General features: G+C 39.5%; 1 protein-coding gene across 1 annotated transcript; it reads right to left on the reverse strand.

Annotated features, from left to right (window-relative positions):
• Nucleotides 1–489: 489 nt before the first annotated feature.
• Nucleotides 490–25,883, reverse strand: LRRC58 (leucine rich repeat containing 58). Its single transcript, XM_066240666.1, has 4 exons — nt 25,251–25,883; nt 14,325–14,453; nt 13,395–13,672; nt 490–6,619 (listed from the first exon to the last, which is right to left on the reverse strand). Exons 1-4 carry the CDS (start codon nt 25,748–25,750, stop codon nt 6,411–6,413), a joined length of 1,116 nt encoding a protein of 371 aa, XP_066096763.1. The 5' UTR covers nt 25,751–25,883; the 3' UTR covers nt 490–6,410.
• Nucleotides 25,884–26,391: the final 508 nt, after the last annotated feature.

Genomic DNA, 26,391 nt, shown 5'->3' on the forward strand with positions numbered 1-26,391 from the left:
CAGCTACTTTGAAACATGAGCTGTTTCTCAAAGAGTGTCTTTCCTACCCACTCTATTTTACCTCAACTCATAACCAGTCACAATATTCTTCCTAATTCTGGAATCTAGAAAAATATCAGGTTTCTAGAGTCATCAAAATGATGACAGTAAAATATAATGCTAAATTCTATAATATTATATTAATGTTGCTCAGTTAGTATTATACTATTTGTGTTAAAATTATCTGATTCTGGACTAACTGCAAGAAGTTCCTGACCTTAGTTAGCAAAATGACCTCATCAATTTCTTATTAGAGCATGCATCTGTAAACCTGTTAAGATTGTAGAAGCAGAAGGACTCTAGTAAAAATGGATATGGTCTAATTCATATTTTGTCTCTTGCATCTAGCACAGAGTAAACATTACTATATGCTTAATATCATATATATATTCATGTACTGAGACAATTCAATAAACAGATAAGCAATGATAAAGCAAGTAATCAGGCAAATACCAACACTATAAAATTTTAATTATTAAAAAATAAATGTCAATTAAAACTAAATATGATTACTTTTCCATGATATAGAATCAAATTCCAAGAAAACACTTTTAATACAATTCAGCACAATGTTTGATAAAGCAAAATTCATACAGAGGGTCAGTTAATATAAGATCACATTCTTTAGTATGCCCTGGGCGAACAAAGGAGGTATAGAATTGAAGTGGCTTAAATATTCTTTTTAGAACATTTACCATTGCAAGGTAAATTGAAATTTGACACAATTAACTGTATCTTGTCCTGAAAAAATTTAATTATTGAATCATGTTGCTGAATTACATTTGTTCTCACCATTAAGTTTTAAATATAAATTCACAAGATTTCAAATACAGAAAATTTAAAAATCAGATAAAAAGTAATTTGACTAAAGTACATGTATTTTCAATATCCTTTACTGATACTTTAAAGTCCCAAACTTTATAAAAAGTTTAAATACTGCTTATTTAAAATATTCCTCCCATTAAGTCTTTGTTTCTCACAAATATAAAATGGCCTCAGAAATGCAACAAATACCAGCTGTAGGCACACAGGTCTCTTCATGGTTGCTGTAAAGTGACTGTTGAGCTTACTATTCTTTCCCAACAACACACTGTCAACCATTTAAGTTAGGGGAAGGATTCTCAATTGCAGACAGAAATATTAACCAACTTAGTAATATTTTTGTAGTACCAGAAACAGAGATGTCAATCTTACCCTAGTTTCTTCCCCTGACTGGAATTTAGAATAAAATAATTATATCTAATTTATTCACAGCCAAAGGAAGAAATAAGTTCTGGTGAATGCAGACAGTCTCTCCAGGAACTGTGGCTTTTCTGGTAATGGTATATACTGTTATATATATACTGTTATATATATATAACCCTTCATTAAACTAAATACATTTTAATATTTACACAATTGAATACTGTTTCTGGTGATAAACGGAGGCAGAACAATACTAGATAAGTCTATTAGCACCCACATCAACATTACCTTGTAAATGTTCAATAATGTGTAATGTGTGTTGTTAGTCAACTGTTATTTTCACATCATTCTTGGCAAATATGGACCAAGGAGAGAGAATAAGAATGAAGATATTTACATGCAAAGATATTAAAACATACCTCCCCTACTTCAACCCAGTATCATAGAGAAGCCACTCACAAAATATGCTCGGCCTCATGGCAATAGTATCTTTATATGAAGTTATTAATATGAAGTTGGTTAGGAACTATTATCACCCATTAGTGGTAGCAGATAAATTTTCCTTATAAAATAAATGAACATAAAAAATGTTCTATAAAAGAGGACATACCTTCTCACTGACTTTGTTTCAGGGGAGTCTACTCCTATGGCTGGCATTCCCTCTCCAGAAGCCCTAGACTCACAGACATTAGGCCCTGTTTTAGTGAAAGGAATCCCTCAGGATCAGTTTTTCTCCCTCAAGTCAAATGCCACATGTGACAAGACTAACAAACAACTTATTAAATGAATAGTTCTCCAAACTTTGGGTATAGAGGATTTAAGGCACATATTTTTCAAAGCACAAGTGAAAACATGGTTACCTTTAAAAAGATCATGACTATAATGAAAATGGAAAACTGAAAGTTGGTTGTTAAATTCATCACACTAATGTTACCGAGTATAGTGCTTAAGAGAGAGACAGTGAAGGTCAAGTACTTCTTTTCTATAGAGGAAATCAGAACTATGTATTGCAGGTCATGCTGCCTAAAAAACCTATAAAATAGCTTTTACTATTGTTACATATCAAGTCACTATTAAAAACTCAGTATTCTGGACTAAATGGAAAGTACTATTTACACTGCCATAATAAAACTTCTATTTTGGATCAAAATAAAGGGTCATTTAGGAAAAAATTAGGTATTTCTAAATAACTGCAGCTTAACTAACTTTATATACACATACTATATATACATAAAGAGTTTTGCCTACAAAGGGCCTTATTATTTAGAATAATCTTTATATATCATTCTCTAAAAGATCAAACTTTATTTGCAGTTAATTATTTGTTTCGTGTTTTTTTCTTTTTTTACATAGTGAAAAGGTAAACATTAACCAAGACTGTACCACAAATTCCAGGTTAATGAGGTATTACTTTCTCCCTCTGTAAAGAGCAAGGATGGCTATAAGAAAGTCCTGTTGCTTGCTGGCCCTTCATTATGGAGAAATGTGGACTATATCCCAATAGCAGAAACTAAAGAAATAAATAAGAAAGGGCTTTCAGATGGTAGTCACTGGGCCACTTAATTTTTAAAACAATTCACTATTATTTTAAAGAACTTTCTTTGCTCAGGGATATCCCTGGTGATTTCTATTTCCCTGCCCTTTGTTGCTTTAAAAGATTTCTTTCATTTTACACTCAAGCAACGAACGTTTTCCTTCTTTTGTTTAAAATACGTACTTAAAATATTTGGTGATATTGGTCTGCAGTATTACACTGTACTCCTGTGAACTGCCTTTAACTTTATTTACATCAACACAAAAATTTCTCAAATTTGAGGTACAATTTATAATTTAAGTCATTTAAATTTCCTAACTTAAAGTTCCAAGTATCAAGAATTTTAGAGTAAGAGACTCTTCTGGCACACAGTTAGCAGTACAATATAAATAGTAATCCTCAGCCTACTTCCACTGTTCCAACATAGGGAATACTGAGAAACCCTGACGAGCTTGTCCTTACGTCAGCCATTCTCTGGCACCAAAAAAGCAAAATATCATGTTAGCACATTTTCCTATTTCCTAAAATCCTAGGACTATTTCACAACTCAGTTTGGTAACACTCAGAACTGGATTCTAGGAATAAAGGCCACAGTTTGGTGACACTGAGAACTGGATTCTAGGAATAAAGATTACTAAGAATGTCAATGTATCCATTTCAATTTCAATTAACACCGAAGAATTTCCTCCCACATTAATGCTTTGGTTAGGTAATTTTATCCACATAAGTTCTGGTCACTAAAAATTTCCAAGTGAGATTAAAACAAACAAAAAACTTATTTCATTATGAAAATGAGTGCAGATTCTATAAATTTCAAAAAATACAGTTAAAGTGTATTAATTATAGTTTAAACACAAATATGTTACTAAACAACTAAAGAGATACAGACTATCATTTTAAATATAGTCAGCTATATTATTTGGGAGCTGCTTAATGGGTTTTAGCATATCAAGTCCCTTGTACCTCACATTCTGGTTTAATTTCTAGTCACCAGTTATGAAAAAAATGAGATGGGGGGAAAAAACAGAGAATACCTTAGAAATTATTAGCAGCTCTTGTAAAAGGTTTAAAGGCCAAAAGCTCTTGTCAATGATTAAAAAACTAACAGCAATAATGTAGATTCCAGTGAGTCACCAAAGACAATGGGACACTGATCTTAGGTTTTCAAATGTACATATAGAGAACCATAGCAAACATTTTGTTGAAAACTATGATATAACGTACACTATAAAGCAAAGGCTACAAACTTTTTCTAGTTAGATCTATTTAAAAGCTCAATCAGTATATCTTCTTTCTGGAAAGCTTTAATGAGGTATGTAGATTAAATACCTTATTTACATACCTATTTATTTTACAAAGACTGACTCTTAGAATATTATCCAAGTTGTTACTTAAGTCAAGCTGGGAATGAATTCAAAAGTAAACTGAGATATTTAAGACAGAAAAATTTGGTCCTATTTATTTGGATATTTTACTATCAATACATTATTTATCTTCTATGAAAATACTTTATGTATCCAAACTAAGTCACAAAACATTTTGAGCTTGCCACTTTGGCACTGCCTAAGCCATCTTTACCATTAATAAGTTTGTAGCATGTAGCTTGCTATGGCTCAAATGGAGAAGTAAATAAAGGCTTATTATTTTCACTGTAAGATATAGTCACCATGTACTACTTTGCTAGGCAGCATAAATATAAATTACTTCTACAGACACAGAAAATTTCTAATAATCAAAAAGAAAAATGAATCTCACTATATTATAACAAGGGGAAGAGATTTATTCTATAACAGCGTTTCATAACTGCAGTCATGAAACTCTCATGATGTTTCATGAATTAACATATAGTAAACAAAGAAACCCTGAACTATCCTACAATATATTCTTTAAAATAAAACTATGACAAAAACCTAATACATGTACATATCATTATTGTAAAAACAATTTGCTTTTTTAGTAAATGTGCTGCCAAAGGGAGCACATAATCTGTTTGTTTTTTTTAAATTACTGATTGATTTTAGAGAGAAAGGGAAAGAGACAGAAACATTGATCTGTTCCTGTATATGCCCTGAACGGGGATCAAACCAGCAACCTCTACATACCTGGATGATGTTCTAACCAACCAAGCTATCTGGCCAGGGATAAACCAATCTGCTTATAAGAAATGATGTGCCCATTCACGAGCGCCAACAAGTCAGAAGGGAGATATTCTACTATTACAATGCACTTCAGACCTGTATATTACTGTATAGGTAAAATTTACTAACAAACCATCATGTTGTTATAGTCTAATGATCTAATGATTTCTAGTATGTGTTGTGTATTTTATTTTATAACAACTTGTAATTGGACTATTACTCAATTTTTATTATATATTAAACTATAAAAATTTGATCATTTCTGATAGCAAATAATCTGTAAAACCATTTCTCGGCTATACTTTTAAGGATTATTTAATAATTTTTATATGTTATAAATATATTATTTTCAAAAATTATTCGATGGTTAAACTAGTTTTGAAAATTGTTCTATTGTGTACAAACACAATGACTGCTGTCCCAATTTCACTTGGTTTGTTGTAATGTTTTTCTAGTGTTTCTTTAAAGTGTAGTTTATATTATAGTTCAGTAATTCAGCCATACAGGCAATGAAATCATGTCTGTTAAAATTTTTAAGTCATTCTCCCTCTTTTAATATAAGATATAAAGAAGCTTTCTTAGCTTACATCTCTTCTGTCAAAAAAAATCTGACCGATTTTTCAACCAATTATTCTCTTATGGTGAACAGATTAAAACTGTGGCCTCCCATTAAGTGTAAAAAGATTTGCTAGCAGATTACTTCATGATTAAGCAAAAAATAAAGTTAAGGTGGCCATGAGCTCATATGTCAGATATATAGTTGCTTAGCTAGTTCTGTTAAAGGATATTTCAAAGTGTTCGGCATAGTATGGCAGCCTACAGGTGCTGCTCCGGCATCATTTCTTGAATAAACTTATAAATACAAGCTAGGATTTAAGGCACTGTAACAGTCATTGCTGCATTACCTAAAGGTAACAACAATCATACAACATAAAGGAGCAGAACTGAAGAGTTTTAAACCCACATAAAGTTATATCCCTTACTTTACCAGTTAGTAGGTCAGAAAGGTTTAGGTCCTATGCAACCATCTGTGAGCTTATCGGAATAGCTCTGTAATCAAGATATATGGGCAATACGTTGTGGAGAGTCAATCCTATTGTGGTTCCATGTTCAACCTAAACCCACAGACAACGCTGGTAATAATTACAGCTTTGCCCATTTCTTTCTTCATTTCAACTCTCACAAGTTACACCACTCATGGTTTATCATAGTGCTGCTGCTCTTCAGAACGTTCTACTCTGCCGTGTAAGTCATGCAAAACACGAGTGAAAATTACAAATAATAAGCAAAATTTGAAACTACTATTCACATAGTGAATTATATTCAAAGAATCCAAACATGGAACTGGACTTATTCCTGATGCATGAGTAGATGAAACATAAAATTTTTTACATCAGCTGACTCTTCCATGAACATTCAAGATGAAGATAATGTTTCTAGCAAACTTTAGTCTATTTTCTTTTCTAACCACCTTTTCTCAGTCTTTCAGTGTTTCACACCTCCCTGCACCCATTTCAACCAAGAAGAACTTTCTGCATCCTGCGTGCAGCAACGCTAGCTTCGTCCTCAGAGTCTGAGTCGCTCTGGGATGTGGAGCTGTGAGGGGTGGAACTGCAAGGGGAGGAGCATTCTGGCGAACACAAGTAGTGCATCAGGGGGAGGCGGTACTTCCCACAGAAGTCCACAAATTTTATTTGTCTGACGCAGCAGTCGAAGTAGACTCCTGGAGAGAAGAAGGAATAAGAATAAAGTAATCATTACAAAGCAAAGAGTCACGATTTCTCAACCATTTCCCCAGCATTCTGAAGAAATGTCAAGCACTGTTTTCTCTTCTGTGCATATTAAGCAGAACTAGTAGTAGATGTTTCTATAGCTGTTTATAGACACGTTGGAAGGTCTTCGGGATGGCAATTTGTCTGCAAAGAGAAGGCCAGGAGCTTTATCTTAAAGGAAGCAGATATGAAAAGGACACTATTATTTAGCTTGTTTTCTCTGGGTGATTTGGTGGAGAGTGCCTGATAGATTGTAGGATACCTAAGGTGCCCTTCCTCCATCAACCAAGCCACTCCTTGGTACGATTCTCCAGTCAAGAAACTTTTAAAAGCCTACAAAACTTCAAAATTTGCAGAAAGGAAATGACTTTCAATACTCCATTCTTATTTATTGAGAAAATGCTATCTTACATTTCCACAGGTTCTAAATGTACAGGCTTCAAAGCTGTTTCACTAATGGTCTCATGTGGTTTTCACACAATTATACATTGTTAGGTAAACTAAAATTAGTATTCAACTCTTTTGATTCCCAATTTTGATTCCACAGTGCTCCTGAACTGTGGCACTTCAGCTAAGTAAAAATACAGTCAGAGCAGGGAGCAAAGCTAACTTCAAGATACTGCGCATCTCTAGCCCACGCTGCCACAGTGACGGCAGTGTAACGAACATGGAGAACCTCAGGTCCTACCACCACTCTAGAGCGGAATCTCTATACCTGACCTAGCTTCCTCTGGCTCCAACTACTGTGTGTGTGTCACAGAAAGAAGCAAAATAAAAAGATGTGGTCCAAGCAAAGGAGAAATAATAATTTATTTTTTCTAATACTTCCCCATTAACTTTCTAATTGTTTGATCCTATAGTAAGTATAACTCATAGTTTAAAAAAGGAAATTCAAGGCCCTGGCCAGTTGGCTCAGTGGTAGAGCGTCGGCCTGGCGTGCAGGGGTCCCAGGTTCGATTCCTGGCCAGGGCACACAGGAGAAGCGCCCATCTGCTTCTCCACCCCTCCCCCTTTCCTTCCTCTGTCTCTCTCTTCCCCTCCCCCAGCGAGGCTCCATTGGAGCAAAGATGGCCCAGGCGCTGGGGATGGCTCCTTGGCCTCTGCCCCAGGCGCTAGAGTAGCTCTGGTCACCACAGAGCAACGCCCCGGAGGGGCGGGACATCGCCCCCTGGTGGGCGTGCCGGGTGGATCCCGGTCGGGTGCATGAGGGAGTCTGTCTGTCTTTCCCCGTTTCCAGCTTCAAAAAAAAATAAATAAAAAGAAATTTTTATTTAGAAAAAAATTCTTATTTTTCTTCAGAATAAAAAGAAAAAGGAGCAAATATATGGTGATGAAAAATGCTTGATTTTGGGTGATTAGCACACAATGCAAATCAACAGTTCAAATATTATAGTATAGAGATGCTCACCTGAAACCTATATACTCTTATTGATCAATGTCACTCCATTAAATTTTTTTTTTTGACAGAGAGAGAGAGAGAGAGAGAGAGAGAGAGAGAAAGAGATACATACAGATAGGGACAGACAGACAGGAAGGGAGAGAGATGAGAAACATCAATTTTTCCTTGCAGCTCCTTAGTTCATTGATTGTGTTCTCATATGTGCCTTGACTGGAGGGCTACAGCAGAGCGAGTGACCCCTTGCTCAAGTCAGCAACCTTGGGCTCAAGCCAGTGACTATAGGTCAGGTCTATGATCCCATGCTCAAAGGAAATTCAAGGTATATTACTTTGAACAATGTAGGAAAGTAGATAAATTTGATAAACTGGTCAGCCAATACTTTTATATAATACCTATCAAAATGTGTGAGCTTCCTGAAAACAGGTGGAAGTAACAAAATAAAGCATTCTAGTTACGAGCTAAAGTAGTACAATATTAATCTTGTCATTTGCAAGATCTCAAATGATACGAAGAAAATATCTCACAGAATATAAAATAACTTTTGTTTAGAGTTCAAAAATTCATGAGTCTAAGGAGAAAAATGTCAATGGTTCGTTTTGTACATTATCTCAAAATTTAAACTAATAACTTTATATTTTTGTTCCTACTATAAATAACACATCACTATACTGAGGAATTCAGAAATAACAGAGAAAAGAGAACTCTTTTTTTGTTAGCCAATTTTGAATTTTCTTTTTAAATTTTATTAATTTTACTGTATTAACATGAATTCAAGTGTCCCACTCAATATAACTCCCTCACCCCCACCCCCTTGTCCCCCATTCTTTCCTTTTGGGGTTTGCTGTCCTGTATCTATGTGTTATGTATATATAATCTCACTAATCCCTTCACTTTCTCTGATCCCATCCCTTCATCCCCCTTCCCTCTGAGAGCTGTCTTTCTGCTCCCTGTGACCCCGCCTCTACCTCTATTTCGTTCCTCAGTTCACTTTGTTCATTAAGTTCCACATATAAGGGAGATCATATGATATTTGTCTTTCTCTGCCTGGCTTATTTCACTTAGCATAATAATCTACAAGTCCATCCATGCCATTGCAAAAGGTAAGATTTTCCTTCTTTTTCATAGCCACATAGTATTCCATTGTGTAGATGTACCACTGCTTTTTAATCCACTCGTCCACTGACGGACACTTGGGCTGTTTCCAGATCTTGGCTATTATAAACAATCCTGCAGTAAACATGGGGGTGCATATCTTCCCTTGAATCAGTGGTTTGGTATTCTTAGGATATAGTCCTAAAAGTGGGATACTGGGTCAGAAGGCAGTTCGATTTTTAATTTTTTGAGGAATCTCCATACTGTTTTCCACAGTGGCTGCACCAGTCTGCATTCCCACCAGCAGTGCAGGAGGGTCCCCTTTTCTCCACATCCTCGCCAGCACTTATTCTGTGTTGTTTTGTTGATGAGTGCTATTCTGATTGGTGTGAGGTGATATCTCATTGTGGTTTTAATTTGCATTTCTCTAATGATTAGTGATGTTGAGCATTTTTTCATATGCCTATTGGCCATCTGTATGTCCTCTTTGGAAAAGTGTCTATTCAGTTCTTTTGCCCCTTTTTAAATTTGATTGTTTACCTTCCTGGTGTTGAGTTTTACAAGTTCTTTATAAATTTTAGTTATTAACCCCTTATCAGACGTATTGTCAAATATGTTCTCCCATTGTGTAGTATGTCTTTAGCTGTGCAAAAGCTTTTTAATTTGATATAGTCTCATTTATTTATTGTCCTTTATTTCACTTGCCTGTGGAGAAAAATCGGCAAAAATATTGCTATGAGAGATATCAGAGAGTTTACTGCCTATGTTTTCCAAGATGTTTATAGTTTTGCGACTTACATTTAAGTGTTTTATCCATTTTGCGTTTATTTTTGTGAATGGTGTAAGTTGGTGGTCTAGTTTCATTTTCTTCATATACCTCTCCCATTTTCCCAACACCATTTATTAAAGAGACTGTCTTTACTTCATTGTATGCTCTTACCTCCTTTGTCAAATATCAATTGACCAGAAAGGTATGGGTTTATTTCTGGGTTCTCTGTTCTGTTCCCTTGATCTATATGCCTGTTCTTATGTCAGCACCAGGCTGTTTTTAATTACTATGGCCTTGTAGTGTAACTTGATATCAGGAAGTGTAATACCTCCCACTTTATTCTTCATTTTCTTTTTTTTTTTTTTTTTTTTTTGTATTTTTTTGTATTTTTCTGAAGCTGGAAACGGGGAGAGACAGTCAGACAGACTCCTGCATGCGCCCGACCGGGATCCACCCGGCACGCCCACCAGGGGCGACGCTCTGCCCACCAGGGGGTGATGCTCTGCCCCTCCGGGGCGTTGCTCTGCCGAGACCAGAGCCACTCTAGCGCCTGGGGCAGAGGCCAAGGAGCCATCCCCAGCGCCCGGGCCATCTTTGCTCCAATGGAGCCTTGGCTGCGGGAGGGGAAGAGAGAGACAGAGAGGAAGGAGGGGGAATGGAGAAGCAAATGGGCACCTCTCCTATGTGCCGTGGCCAGGAATCAAACCCGGGTCCCCCGCACGCCAGGCCGACGCTCTACTGCTGAGCCAACCGGCCAGGGCCATTCTTCATTTTCAAGATTGCTGAGGCTATTGTGTGTTCTTTTTTAGTTCCATATAAATTTTTGGAATATTTGTTCTATATCTTTGAATTATACCATTGGTATTTTAATAGAAATTGCATTGAATCTATAGATTGCTTTGGGTAATATGTATATGCTTCCACTTGTTTGTATCTTCCTTGATTTCTTTTTTCAATGTCTTACTAATTTTCTGTTTACAAATCCTTTCCTCCTTGGTTAAATTTACTCCTAGGTACTTTATTTTTTTGTTACAGTAGTGAAGGGGACTGTTTCCTTTATTTCTCTTTCAGACAGTTTACTGTTGGTATGTAAAAATGCCACTGGCCTAATCTGGCAGTGGCACAGTGGATAGAGCGTGGGACTGGAACACGGAGGACCCAGGTTCATGACTCTGAAGTTGCCACCTTGAGTGTGGGCTCATCTGATTTGAACAAGGCTCACCAGCTTGAGCCCAAGGTCACTGGCTTGAAAAAGGGGTCACTCTGTCTGCTGTAGCCCCTCATTTAAGGCACATATGAGAAAGCAATCAATGAACAACTAAGGTGCCACAACAAAGAATTGATGCTTCTCATCTCTCTCTCTTCTTGTCTGTCTGTCCCTATCTGTCTCTTTCTGTCACACACACACACTCACACAAACAAATAAATAAATAAAAATGCCACTGATTTCTAATTAATTTAGAAAACAGAATTCTTACAGAGGCCCATTTCTAAGGCCTGATGTGAGATGCTGTCCCTAGCCAATGTTAAAGCTAACTTAGGAGACAGAACCAACAAAAGCTTAAGCACTTCTAATTTGGCACTAAACAGCAACCTCTACTTCTCAGTTACAGCACTTTAGTTGTTCGCTGATCGCATCTATACATGCCTTGACCAGGGCTGGGGGGGTTGAGGCAGGTCTCTAGCCGAGCCAGTGACCCCTCGCGCAAGCCAGCAATCTTGGGATTTCAAACCTGGGTCCTCAGCATCCCAAGTCCATGCTCTATCCACTGAGCCACCACCTGGTCAGATGAGGTTGTCTTTTTTAAATCAATAGTCTTTTTTTCTCTTTTGATACTCTTTGAGGAACTGTTTCATTTTCTCCTTTTTTAGACCTTGTAACAGTTTCAAGACATGATAGGACTTCTAGGAAAAATCTCTGATCATCATTATGCAGTCTTTCCTCAGCACCTACACTTACCCAACAGTAAAAACCTTTCTGTACCCCCATCAAATTGGATTTATTTAGAGGTAGTCTATCATGAGGCAGCCGAAATAAAACGACCTACTATCAGTCACACCCACACCCTCTGGCACTCCATGCCCTTCATAACCTGGTCTCAATGTATCTCTTTATAAACTCTTTTCTTTCCTTGCTCCCCTAACTGTGCAGTTGAGTCAAATTATTACTCATCTAACATTCTGTTCAATATTGTTTTGTCTCCAATTTTATTTTTTCCATCTGAAAAACTTCTTATCCTCAATCTTATCCTATCAAAATCCAAATCATATTTCAAGAATCATCTCATCTTTTCCAGATCTAATTAAATATACTCTCTCTCTCCTTTGATTTCCAAAAATACCATGAATTCCTACTTCACTCTGACTTACATTATATAATTTGTTTAGTTCTCTCCAAATGTTCTAAACTGAAGAAATTTTGAACCACAGATTTAAAAGAATATAAAATTCCAGGATATATTCTCAAATTGGCACATACTCTGCCCATTCTCATGTATCTTGCATCATACTCTATAAAGGTGCCTGATACTCAGGATGATGACCCTAAAAACATGTCCCTGAAATAAGTATGAAAGGTAACCAAATGTTTGGAGATTCTTTTTAAGCAATTAGAACTGTTATCCTTCTTTTATGTTTCTTCTCATTTTATATATCTTATGAGAGTTCTAAGACAAGGTGAGACTTCCTGGGTGTTTTCCTTGTATATGAATCATAAAATACTGTGAAAAGAATAAAAAGAAAAAGGAGCAAATATATGGTGATGAAAAATGCTTGATTTTGGGTGATTAGCACACAACGCAAATCAACAGTTCAAATATTATAGTATAGAGATGCTCACCTGAAACCTATATACTCTTATTGATCAATGTCACTCCATTAAATTTTTTTTTTTTTGACAGAGAGAGAGAGAAAAAGATACACACAGATAGGGACAGACAGACAGGAAGGGAGAGAGATGAGAAGCATCAATTTTTCCTTGCAGCTCCTTAGTTGTTCATTGATTGTGTTCTCATATGTGCCTTGACTGGGGGGCTACAGCAGAGCGAGTGACCCCTTGCTCAAGTCAGCAACCTTGGGCTCAAGCCAGTGACTATAGGTCAGGTCTATGATCCCATGCTCAAGCCATCGACTCTGCGCTCGTGCTCAAGCTGGATGAGCCCACGCTCAAGCCAGTGACCTCAGGGTTTCACACCTGGGTCCTCTGTGTCCCAGTCCAATGCTCTATACACCGAGCCACCACCTGGTCAGGCTAAATTTAATTTCTAAAAAGAAAAATAATATTAGAAAAGAAAAAATATCCAGAGAAAATGAAATGTCTTAGTTTCCGGTGAAAGGGTTACAGCCTGAGGGAAACAGAGACTAACTGTCTTTCTCTGAAAGAGGACAGCTGACGAACACAACATGTAGCTCATCAATTTTAATAATAGCTAAATGAATGATAAACAAGGACACTAAATTAACTTACCTCCACACTTTGGATTTGGGCAATTGCTGGCTAAACTTAAGTATCTAAGAAGATTCCCAGGAAGATCACAGGGAGTATAGGAAATATTTCGAATTTTAATGGTCCGTGCAGCTAATTCCAGGAGAGTTGGAGGGTCATAGGTTAAATCTCTAACAAAACGAACAACCAATGGATTTCCTCGCAAACTCAATTCTTCCAAATGAATAAGGTTGAGGATCTCTCGAGGCAGGTATGTCAGCAAGTTATTATGAAGACTGAGGGATCGTAGCGAATACAACCTAGAATGAATGTAGTACAAAAACCAATGGCAGTAAGCAAGATTACTACCAAGAAAGTTAAGCGAAGAACCTGATTTCCCCATAAAAATGAGCAATTAAGATTAAGATCAATGAAAGTAAAACTCCAAAGTGCTGAAACTAGATCAGAGTGCAGATTTGTAACTGTCATGAAGGGCTTCTGCCAATGGAATCTTAGAGAGTTTATAATATTTAAAGACGTGGTAGATGAAATGCTAATAAATTTAAAGATGTAGGGGGTGATGTTTTATTAATCAGATAACCAAAAAAAGAAAGATTCTAAATGCCAACAAGAATCAAGACCCTTCAAATTATTTCATTGGGATAGGAATACTTCATATCAAATATGAAATCAAAAAACTCCCATAAAACCTGGGAGATCTCTGCCAAATGAATACTCTATTTTTGATTACAAATAACATGCTAGACAAATGTTGTGAGGAATAAACCAGAACATTTAAAAGTAACATTAAAAATAAGCACCCCATTCACAACAGACCTCAGAACTATAATTCTCATGTATCATTTACTTTGAAAATACCTAATTTTTTTCTGTATGTAAACGTGTGGATGCAAAACAATAATCCCTAAGCATGCATCGCTATGTATATATAAACTGCCTGAAACTACTCACTGTGAAAGCTGAGGAGGCACACTTTGGATTTTGTTGTCACATAATACCAAGTAATTTAGAGAAGGCAGATTTGCTAATTCTGGTGGGATTTCTTTGATGAAGTTTCCTCCAAGATATAAACATTCTAAACTGCAAAGATAAATGAACAAAAACAAAAAGGTAAACAAATAAAAGCTAGATTAGATACCCCATTGTCTTTATTACAATAAACACATTTCATCAATTCATTCAGCAAATGTTTTACTTAAGATTTGCTATGTGCTATACAGTCCCTAGAGAAATAATGCAATTTTCAGGGAGCTTATATTATAGCTAAGCAGACAAAACATACCAATATTAGACAATATTATCAATACTGCCTACTGGTTTTATTTTTGTTAGTATTTACTTCATTTAATTCCAGCTCTATCACTTACCAGTGTAAGAATTTGGGCCAGTAACTTAATCTTGTTATGCTCCAGTTTCCTCTTCTTTAAAATCTAATAGTATTATTATATATCATGTAAAGTGGCTAGCCAACAAATATGAACCAGTTACCTACCAGGCATCAGTCTATGGAAAATAGTGGAAATAAGACCACTACTTGACTTTAAGTAGCTTATATTCTAGTGAGAGTGACAGACAATAAATCAATGGGTTTGTATGTTTTGCCAGATAGGTTTAAGTGCTATAAATAAAAAGGGCAGTAATCAGAGGGTGATGAAAGTAATATTCCAGATAGGGTGGTCATAAAAGGTTTCCTATAGATGACATCTGAATGGAGATCTGAATAAAATGATTGAGTACAAATCCCTGGGGTAAAAAATGCTTGTGTTGTAAAAGAGCAACACAATCAGTGTGTGTAGATCAGGGAGGCAGACGTGGAACAGTGATAGTCAAATAGGTCAGAGAGGTAGCCTAGGAAGGCCAGATCAGAGGGCCCTTCAGATCTTAGAAAGACTTTTGAATTTTATCTAGTTGTGTCTTCTTTAAAAGAGTTACACTTGGCCCTGGCCGGTTGGCTCACTGGTAGAGCGTCGGCCTGGCGTGCACGAGTCTCAGGTTTGATTCCCGGCCAGGGCACACAGGAGAAGCACCCATCTGCTTCTCCACCCCTCCCCCTATCCCTCCTCTGTCTCTCTCTTCCCCTCCTGCAGCCAGGGCGCCATTGAAGCAAAGTTGGCCCAGGCGCTGAGGACGGCTCCATGGCCTCTGCCTCAGGTGCTAGAATGGCTCTGGTTGCAGCAGAGCATCGCCCCCTGGTGGGCATGCTGGGTGGATCCTGGTCGGGCTCATGAGGGAGTCTTTCTGACTGCCTCCCCATTTCCAACTTCAGAAAAATAATATTAATAAAAAAAAGAGTTACAGCCTGACCAGGCGGTGGCGCAGTGGATAGAGTGTCGGACTGGGATGCGGAAGGACCCAGGTTCAATACCCCGAGGTCGCCAGCTTGAGTGCGGGCTCATCTGGCTTGAGCAAAAAGCTCACCAGCGTGGACCCAAGGTCACTGGCTCCAGCAAGGAGTTACTTGGTCTGCTGAGGCCCCCGGTCAAGGCACATATGAGAAAGCAATCAATGAACAACTAAGGTGTCGCAACGAAAAACTGATAATTGATGCTTCTCATCTCTCTCCATTCCTGTCTGTTTATCCCTATCTATCCCTCTCTCTGACTCTCTCTCTGTCCCTGTAAAAAAAAAAACAACAAAAAAAGAGTTACACTTAAAATAGAAGTACCCCTATACATTAAAGTAAAGGGACAGGAAAAGATATAGCAACAAAGCTCTACCATTTCACGGCTGAACTAGAACATCAGGCTACTCCAGTTTGGTCTTCCTGCTTCCCCTCTTCCCAGCATGTCCCCTCTCACTTCAGCAGCTATTTCCCATAAACAGCCAAGTTACCCTTCTACAGCAGCCATTTTCAACTGGTGTGCTACAAGGTTTTTAAATCATGCCATACCTCAGACTGTTTAGTCAGGGGCACTCTTTTCCTTTAGATTGTCAAATAAAAAAATGACAAAGCCAATACAATAGCCATTTGGTGTGAATAAATCAAAATTACACCTATTTCTTTTCTTGTCAGATCCGCAAAAAATATTTTTTTGGTGTGCTGCAGAATTTTAGTAATTAGTTTATGTGTGCCATGAGATGAAGGTTTCAAAATTACTGTTCCAGAGTGTAATTCAAAGTAAAACCTTTATAAGTTCTTTAAGAAATGACCCACCACAGTTATTAGTCTGTGAGTCCTTCATCTCTGATATTTTTATTTTCCCCTCACTTTTTTTTTAGTGAGAGAAAGAGAGGGATAGACAGGGACAGACAGACAGGAAGGGAGAGACGAGAAGCATCAACTTGTAGTTGTGTCGATTTAGTTGTTCACTGATTGCTTCTCATATGTGCCTTGACGGGGGGGGGGGGAGCTCCAGCTGAGCCAGTGATCTCTTTCTCAAAACTAGTGACCTTGGGCTTCAAGCCAGTGACCTTTGGGCTCAAGGTAGCAACCATGGGATCATGCTGATTATCCCAAGCTCAAAAACTGGCAACCTCGAGGTTTCGAACCTGGGACCTCAGTATCCCAGATTGATACTCTATCCACTGTGCCACCACTGGTCAGGGTTCCCTCACTCTTGAGTAATAAATAGCTTGGCTGGGCATTAAATTCTAGGTTGAGTTACTTTTATTTAGCACTAGAAAGATGCTGCTCCGTTATCTTATTTCAGTCAGTATAATTATTGCTCCTTTATAGGAAATGTTATTATTGTTGTTGAGCTTTTAGGATCTTTTTTCTTTATTAAATCTTATTGTTCTGAAATTTTATCATGAGTCAAGATATCAGTTTAAAGCACTCTTTTTAATTGTGCAAAATTCTCAGCCACCATTATTTCAAACACTGCCTTCCTACACACTGTCTATTCTTTCTAGTATTCCTAGTAAACAGCAGTGGATCTTCAGAATCAATCCTCCATGTCTCTTAACATTTCTTTTAAACTTTTCATTTCATCTTTTTGTTCTACAATCTATCATTTAGCCAATTGAGTTCATAATTAATTTTTTCATTCCTAAGAACTGTAATTTGGGTTTTCATAATTGTCAAATTTTAATTTTTTTTTTTTTTACAGAGACAGAGAGTGAGTCAGAGAGAGGGATAGATAGGGACAGACAGACAGGAACAGAGAGAGATAAGAAGCATCAATCATCAGTTTTTCGTTGCAACACCTTAGTTGTTCATTGATTGCTTTCTCATATGTGCCTTGACCGTGGGCCTTCAGCAGACCGAGTACCCTTTGCTTGAACCAGCGACCTTGGGTCCAAGCATCAATCATCAGTTTTTCGTTGCAACACCTTAGTTGTTCATTGATTGCTTTCTCATATGTGCCTTGACCGTGGGCCTTCAGCAGACCGAGTACCCTTTGCTTGAACCAGCGACCTTGGGTCCAAGCATCAATCATCAGTTTTTCGTTGCAACACCTTAGTTGTTCATTGATTGCTTTCTCATATGTGCCTTGACCGTGGGCCTTCAGCAGACCGAGTACCCTTTGCTTGAACCAGCGACCTTGGGTCCAAGCTGGTGAGCTTTGCTCAAACCAGATGAGCCTGCACTTGAGCTGGAGACCTCGGGGTCTCGAACCTGGGGCCTCCGCATCCCATTCCAACGCTCTATCCACTGCGCCACCGCCTGGTCAGGCCATAATTGTCAAAATTTAAACTTCTTATTCTTGTTTTATTGGAGTTTCCTCCTTTACCTCTTTGAAGTTAGGTAACATACTTATTTTAAAGTTCTTTATAGATTGTCTTATTATATGTATTTTCCAGGTTAAATTTCTTCCATTTGTTGAATTTCCTATCTGTACTTCATAATCTCATCTTCCTTGATGTGTGGTGATTCAAAAAGCCAACCTCTACTTGAAGTTTTGTTATTTTAAAAATATATTAATGTGCCCTGGCTGGATAGCTCCATTGGTTGGAGCATCGGCCCAAAGTGCAGATGTTGCTGGTTTGACCCCCAGTAAGGGCACATACTGGAATGGATTGATATTCCTGTCTCTCTTTTTCTCTCTGGCTAAAATCAATAAATAAAAATTTAAAAAAAATTTATATAGTAATGATACTATTTTTTATGTCTGATTGTATAAATATTTTAGATTTATTATGCTTATTAAAAGCATATAACTTTAATTCCAACATATTATATTTTGTTTTTCAAATATTACCTGTACCAAAAATCAACTGTCTGTATACAAGACTAAATTTTCCTATATGTAAATGTCTAAGCACTGGTGAAAAAACTTTATAGGCAGAATTTTTTAGTTCTAACAAAAAAGGTGTAAGTTAATGCTCATTTATTTGGAAATATCTATTTTTCATTGATGAGAGCTAATCGAATAGAATGAGTAGAAGGAGAAGGGGAAGGAGAAGGGGAAGGGGAAGGGGAAGGGGAAGGGGAAGGGGAAGGGGAAGGGGAAGGGGAAGGGGAAAAGGTAGGGGAAGGAAAAGGGGTTAGAGGAATGGAGATGGGGATGGGATGGCGAGGGATAGGATGGAATATTTGAAGCTCCCAAAACAAAAAACTACCCTGGAAAAAATTATTTTAATGAGAAGACTATCTGCGAAAAGGTATTAGCAAACTTGAAAGTTCTTTTATAAAGGATTCCATAGTTAAATAACAACTTGCATTATAGTCTACTGAAGGAGAAAAGAATAGCGAAAAGACGGGAGAGTGAGTCTGAGAGCCAATTTAAATAATATCTTTTCTATTTGTTTAAGTCAGAAACCTAGAGAAATTAGTGTCTGGTGGTCATTTACTTCTCAATGTCTTTTTCTCTCAATGTTTTGGAGTGGGTAGAGAGGCATACAGACAATGGAGGTCAAACCTTAGTAGTTACTGTGACTTGGTAGAGAAAGATCTAATGTTCTAAAATATAATCAAGCCCATGACGACTTCAAAAGTACATCAAGTCTCTTCTGCAACTGATGGGTATTATTAATCAGATTACATAACCAGCATATTAAATTTATACCTTCAGGCTTATTTCTTACTTTGAACTAAAATATTCCCAAAGTTCTAGGGACTTGACACTTTTTAAATAATTTGTAGGAATTAAATTTCTAAAACACACCCTACTATTTCCAAACATGCGTTTTTGTGAGGAGAAAGGAAACTATTGTTAAATTTAAAGCAAAACTGTAGTACTTGAAAATTCTTGTGGCCCTGGCCGGTTGGCTCAGCGGTACAGCATTGGCCCAGAGCGTGGAAGTCCTGGGTTTGATTCTTGGCCAGGGCACACAGGAGAAGCACACATCTGCTTCTCCACCCTTCCCCCTCTCCTTTCTCTCTCTCTCTCTCTCTCTCTCTCTCTCTCTCTCTCTCTCTCTTTCTCTCTCTTTCTCTTCCTCTCCTGCAGCCAAGGCTCCATTGGAGCAAAGTTGGCCGGGGGCGCTGAGGATGGCTCTGTGGCCTCTGCCTCAGGCACTAGAATGGCTTTGGCTGCAATGAAGCAATGTCCCAAAGGGGCCAAGCATCACCCCCTGGTGGGCATGCCGGGTGGATTCTGGTTGGGCGCATGCGAGACTGACTACCTCCCTGCTTTTAACTTTGGAAAAATACAAATAAAAAAAAAAGAAAGAAAAAAAATCTTTCAAAACATTCTAGGACATTAGTATTTAGCGTTTGTTTCTATCACAATCATCTTCTCAGCTTCTAAACCTGCTTCAAGCAGTGAGGGAAGGTTAGCGAACAGCGAAAATAATATTATGAGAAATGTTACCAAATTAAGCTCCTTGTGCTCAAACCTACTATCCAAATATCTAGAATCCTGGATGCCAAACAGTCCTGAAGCTTTCGTTTTTTAAAAATAACCACTGGGTGATGTTATTAAGAGGTTATAAGAAACAGGTCAAAATACAAACTTACATCTGCTTTTCAACATTATAAAAACAAAAATAAGTTTATCCATATATAGCCAAACAGATCATACACCTACTTGTTGAATAACCCTGTATATTGATGGTAAGACTCTAAATCCACAACCTCATGGTTCACACTGAACCTAACTACATGGGAATTAAGTTAATCAAAAAAAATAACATTTTCAGCACCTACTTATTTGTTATACTTCAAAACAGACCTTTCAGTAACAATTTAAAAAATTTTTTGCTACTAGGTTAAACAATTAACAAAGTACAGAAAAGAAACATGAAGACACCCTGCTGATCTGAAGAAGTTAATTATACCAATTAACCTAATTGTGTTTATTTGTTATTCCATCCTGACATGAGGCTGGGAGAAAGGAGAACTCTACATGGATTATATACTTCACAGTATTTTTTATATTGCTGTTAAACAGAGTAGGTGTCTTCCTAACATCCAAAAACACCTGACCTGTTTTTAAAAGCAACATGACATAGTATGTAAAATACATCAGGGTTACCTATTAGGTCTAGGACTATGTTCTTGGCCTGAGGGTTTAAGTGACTGAATCTCCATCTCTACATTTCTGAAGCTTGAATGCAGTTTTAGTAGTGAGTAATAAGTAGTCCTTGAGGGCTGAATCAATGAATCTGTCACTATCTAGCCTCAAGCAAGCCACTGATAATAAATCTGTTTCCTTATCTGTAAAAACAAGAGGGTAAAATCAGGCCATTGCCTCGGATGTTCCTAAGTGTAAATTTATATGTGACCTTCTTAGCCTACTCAGCCAGTTTATATCTGAAGCATAGCCTAAAACTTTGACTCTTACCAGTAAAGAGAAATGGAGCATACAACTAAAAAATTATCCCATGCACAGTTGAAACCAAAGGCATAATGACGAAAAACCAGTTATTAGCCCAGAAAATCAGGTCAACTAGGCAACCAACGGCTTTGACCAACCCTCCTAATCACAAATGCAACAGAAGAATTAGGTTCTAGTCCTACTTGGTCACTAAAACATTCCTAGGTTTGGAGTCAGAGACCCCGGAGGTCAAGTCCAACTCCACCGCTCACTGGCTTTGTGTCTTACTTAACCTCTCAGAGCTTCAGTTTCTTCTAAACTCACAGTTATGTGAGAATTAAAAAGCATATTTAAAGCACCTATAACAGGGCCTACTGCAGGGGTTAGGAACCTATGGCTCGTGAGCCAGATGTGGCTCTTTTGATGGTTGCATCTGGCTCGCAGACAAATCTTTAATAAAGAAAATAATAACGTTAAAATATAAAACATTCTCATGTATTACAATCCATTCATTTCCTACCGCTTATGTTGACGGTTGCGGGTGGCTGGAGCCAATCACAGCTGTCTTCCAGGACAACACCAAATTTTTATTGGATAACGCTTAACGTACATGGGTCATTGTATGGCTCTCATGGAATTACATTTTAAAATATATGGCATTCATGGCTCTCTCAGCCAAAAAGGTTCCCAACCCCTGGCCTACTGCATTATAAGTATGCAATAAATGAGATTTTACCTATCTTTTTTGTGTGTGACAGAGACAGAGAGAGGGCCAAATAGGGACAGACAGACAGGTAGAGAGATGAGAAGCATCAATTCTTTGTTGCAGCACCTTGGTTGTTCATTGATTGCTTTCTCATATTAATATATGCCTCCACTGGGGGGGGGGGGGTTACACCAGATCGAGTGACCCCTTGCTCAAGCCAGTGACCTTGGGCTCAAGCTGCTGAGCCTTGCTCAAACCAGATGAGCCCATGCTCAAGCCAGCAACCCCGGGGTTTCGAACCTGGGTCCTTCCTCCCAGTAATAGAAATAATACTTGCTCTGGGTTTTCCTTAGTATACTGAGAAAATTCAAATGAGAAGTTTGGAATTATGTAACACCAAGATTAAAGAAACCAAGGCCTGTCAATTTTACATCTAAATTTCTCTTAAACCCTTCTATTTCGTACTATCCCTCCTAGTATCACTCTGGTATAAACTACCATCATCTTTAATTCTACTAGAATAGCCTCCTTCTAACTAGTCCTCAAAATTTCATTTCTCCACCCTCTTCTCACTCCATCCTTACACAGCAACAAGGATGTGTACCTTGGAATACAACCAAAACTTCACCAGGGCCTTCAAGATCTGATGTGGCCTGAGGTCTGGTCCAAATATTATATTTGCCACTTTTCACTATGCTCTAATACAATGCCTCCTTTCAAAATTTTGGCCTTCGGTCCTTGCCTCTGGGCTTTCACCTGGACTGATCCCACTCCACCCTTTCCTAGTTAATTCTTACTCTTCCTTCAAAAGCTCAATTCAAATGTCACTTGCTCAAGAACCAAACTAAGTCAGGCCCCTCTGTTATTTCAAGGTACTCCCTACATCTTCATAGAATTTGTAACAACTGTAATTAAATAATGAGGTTTAATGTCTCTCATTGTATGTTAGCTCTGTAAAGGGCAGGATAACATTCACCACTGTGTCCCCAGCACCTGACCGTTGATAAGTAAATGAAGAGACACCTTGTGCAAATGCCTCATTTTGCAGATTAGGAGGCTGTGGTCAGGATATGTTAAGTGACTTGGCTAAGACTGGGACACCAAGAATTCTTATTCCCAGACCAATGTTCTTTTCACTACAATAACTCTGAACCACCACCACCACCATCACCACCACCCCCGGCCCTGTCAGCTCTACATTCTGTTATCTCAGAAAATTCAATAAAGGCTATGAAAATATTTTACAGATGAAAGATACTTTTATTTTTCTGCTTTGGACAATACAGTTGCTTTTGCTCTATTTCTCACTTCCCTGCACAGCACATTTAGGAGACTTTTGTTACTCATGTCTCTACTTCCTTTCATTTAATTCAACATACACAACTGAATAATCTAGTAAGTTAGGCAGACCTGCAAACAAAGAATTATGATCAATAGAATAAATGCAATGGTGGGATAAATGAGGTACAGAGGAGATACAGTATATGTAATGAATTAGTTGGTGTCCAGGAAGCAATAAAGAAAGAGAACAAAGAGATTACCCTCGAGATAGGTTTTGAAGAATGAATAGGAATTTGTGAAGTACAGACAATATTACAGGCAAAAGGTAAAAGGATATGTACAGAGCCATTACTGCATTTATTCAGCATATACTGAGTGCCCATAGGCGCTGGTAAAATGCATGGCTCACTGAATCCCACAAATGATACAGTAGTTCCTTTTTTTTTTCCTGAAGTTGGAAACGGGGAAGTAGTCAGACTCCCGCATGCGCCTGACCCGGATCCACCCGGCATGCCCACCAGGGGGCGATGCTCTGCCCATCTGGGGCGTTGCTCTGTTGCAACCAGAGCCATTCTAGCGAGGCAGAGGCCATAGAGCCACCCCCAGCGCCGGAGCCAACTTTGCTCTAATGGAGCCTTGGCTGCGGGAGGAGAAGAGAGAGACAGAGGAGGGGGGGGGGGGGGTGGAGAAGCAGATGGGCGCCTCTCCTGTGTGCCCTGGCCTGGAATCAAACCCGGGACTCCTGCACGCCAGGCCGACGCTCTACCACTGAGCCAACCAGCCAGGGCCAGTAGTTCCCTTTTAGTTGCAGTTTTGTTTTGCCCAGTTTCAGCTACCTATGGTCAACTGTGCTCCAAAAATATTAAGTTGAAAATTCCATAAACAAATAAGCCTTAAGTTTTAAATTATGCACTGTTGCGAATAGTGTGATGAAACCTAGTGCCACCCTGCGCCATCCCTCCTGGGCTGTGACTCATCCCTTTGTCCAGTATATATTCGCTGTATACACAACTCACCTGTTAGTCACTTAGTAGCCATCTCAGTTATCAAATCAACTGTTACAATATCACAGTGCTTATGCTCAAGTAACACTTACTTTACTTAAAATGGCTTCAAAGTGGGAAAGTAGTGATGCTGGCAATTCTGGTATGCCAAAGAGAAGCAATACAGTGATTCCTTCAAGTAAAAAGGTTAAAGTTCTCTACTTAAAGAGGAAAGAGAAAATCCTAAGCTGAGATTGCTAAAATCTAAGGTAAGGATGAATCTTCTACCCATGAAGTTGTGAAGGAAAAAGAAATTCACTCTAGTTTTGCTGTTGCAAGTCAAAATATTATACATCAATTACAGCCACAGCGCATAGTGCTCAGTTAATATTAAAAAGACATTAAATCTGAAGGTGGAAGATATGAGCAGAGAAAGACTGCATTCACATATGTTTATTACAAGTATATTGTTATTGTTTTATTATGTTATTGTTAATATTCATCACAGGAATGTATAAATGTAGAAAAACACATAGTATATATAGGGTTAGGTACTATTTGAGGTTTCAAGTATCCACTTGGGGTGTGAAACTGTAGCCCCCAACCTTCACCCCCTATAATGGGGGGCTGTGGTATTGCTAGAGAATACCGAGCAGTAAATGTCTGAAGAGCAAGGTTCAGATCACAGGACCTTGCATGTCTTGCTAAAAGGCATAAACTTTGACCCATAGCAGCAATTTTCAACTGGTGTGCCCCAAGAATCTTTAAAACATGTACTACCTGACTAGTTAGGGGCACTGGCCTCCTTTCCCTTAGATTGTAAAAAAAAAGACAACAACCAACACAATAGCCATTGGTGTGAATGATTCAAAAATCACTTTTTTTGTCTGATTGGCAAATAATACATTTCCTTGGTATGTTGCAGAATTTTAGTAATTAGTTTACGTGTGCCATGAGATTAAAAAAAAAGAGGTTGAAAATCGCTGCTCTGTAGGTGTGGAAAGCCAAAGTCTACCGAGCAACAAAGTGACCACCTCAGGTTTACACTCGACCAGCTGTCAGTTTGGCTCACTCCCCCAGGCCCACAATAAAAGACCGGAAAATGGCCTGGAAATCCGCAGAGGGAATACAACATCCCAAACGCTGTCACACTCTCATTAGACTCGCCGAGCAGGCGGGTGAAGGCAGCTGCGTGACAACTGAACGGCGCCAGGCCCAGGCCCAGGCCGGGCGCCCAGGCCTCCCCCTCGCGGGCGGGGACGCTCACCTCCGCAAGTTCTCGATCTCAGCCGGGATGGTCTGCAGCTGGTTGCCGCCCAGGCTGAGGGTCTGCAGCGCGCGCAGCTCCAGCACCGCGGCGGGCAGCACCTGGAAGCAGTTCCCGCTGAGGTTGAGCACTTGAAGGCTGCGGGCGAGAGGCGACTGGCCCAGACCCTTGGGCAGCGCGCCCGGCCCGCCCAGCCGGTTGTTCTTGGCCAGCAGCGTGCGCAGGCCGCGCAGCGCCAGCAGCTCCGGCCCGAGCGCGGTCAGCGCGTTGCCGCTCACGTCCAGCAGCTGGAGGTGCGGGAAGCCGCAGCCCAGAGCCCGCGGCAGCGACACCAGCCGGTTGTGCGGCAGCAGCAGCCGGAGCAGCGCCTCCCGCGCCCCGCGTCGCTCCTCGCCCCGCGACTCAAGCTCCGACTCCAGCGTCTCGGGGGACAAGCTGAGGCGGGACAAGTTCAGCTCGGCCGCCCCGGCCGTAGTCACGGCCGCCCCAGCCTCCTGCATCCCGGCCGCCACACGGCGGAACGTGTAGAGCGCCGCGCGCGACCTATCGGTCGGGAGCTCGGCGGCGCCCCGGAACCTGAACCGAGGGCTGCGTCGGAAGTGGCGGGGGCGGGCGCTAGTCCCGCGCGTCCCCACCGGTCACGCGGCGTGAGGCGGCGGGTGCGCGCGCCGCTCTGGGGCCGGCTGTGTCTCACGTGGCGCCTGGCGCGGAGTCGGCCGCTGGGCGGGGCCGAGACCGGGCGCTGGGCGGGGCCGAGGCCGGGCGCTGGGCGGGGCCGAGACCTGGCGCGGGCCGCTGGCTCTGTAGACCGCTTGGGGAGCCGCGCTCTGTTTAGTCTCGGTCTGGTGCCGCTGCTGCCTCGGTAAACAGCCGGAGAGTTGGCTAGCTGACGTTTTTTTTTTTTTTAATTTCCAGTGAGGAGTGTGGCCCCTAGTCTGCAGGATTCAGTGAGAACCCAGGAATTTAGTGGTAATTCAGCCCCATTACAACAAGCCCCAGGAATGTCAAGTCTGGAGATTAACCGAAGTGACTTCAAAGTGCAAAAACAGCCAGACTCCAGATTAGAACCCCTGGCTTCCAACTCGGGTTCGGCTGTTAAATCGCTTTGTGTCCTTGGATGGGGTTTTATTGGTTTCTCTCT

This window comes from Saccopteryx bilineata, chromosome 8 (genome assembly GCF_036850765.1).
Source record: "Saccopteryx bilineata isolate mSacBil1 chromosome 8, mSacBil1_pri_phased_curated, whole genome shotgun sequence".
In the NCBI taxonomy this organism is placed as follows: Eukaryota; Metazoa; Chordata; class Mammalia; order Chiroptera; family Emballonuridae; genus Saccopteryx; species Saccopteryx bilineata.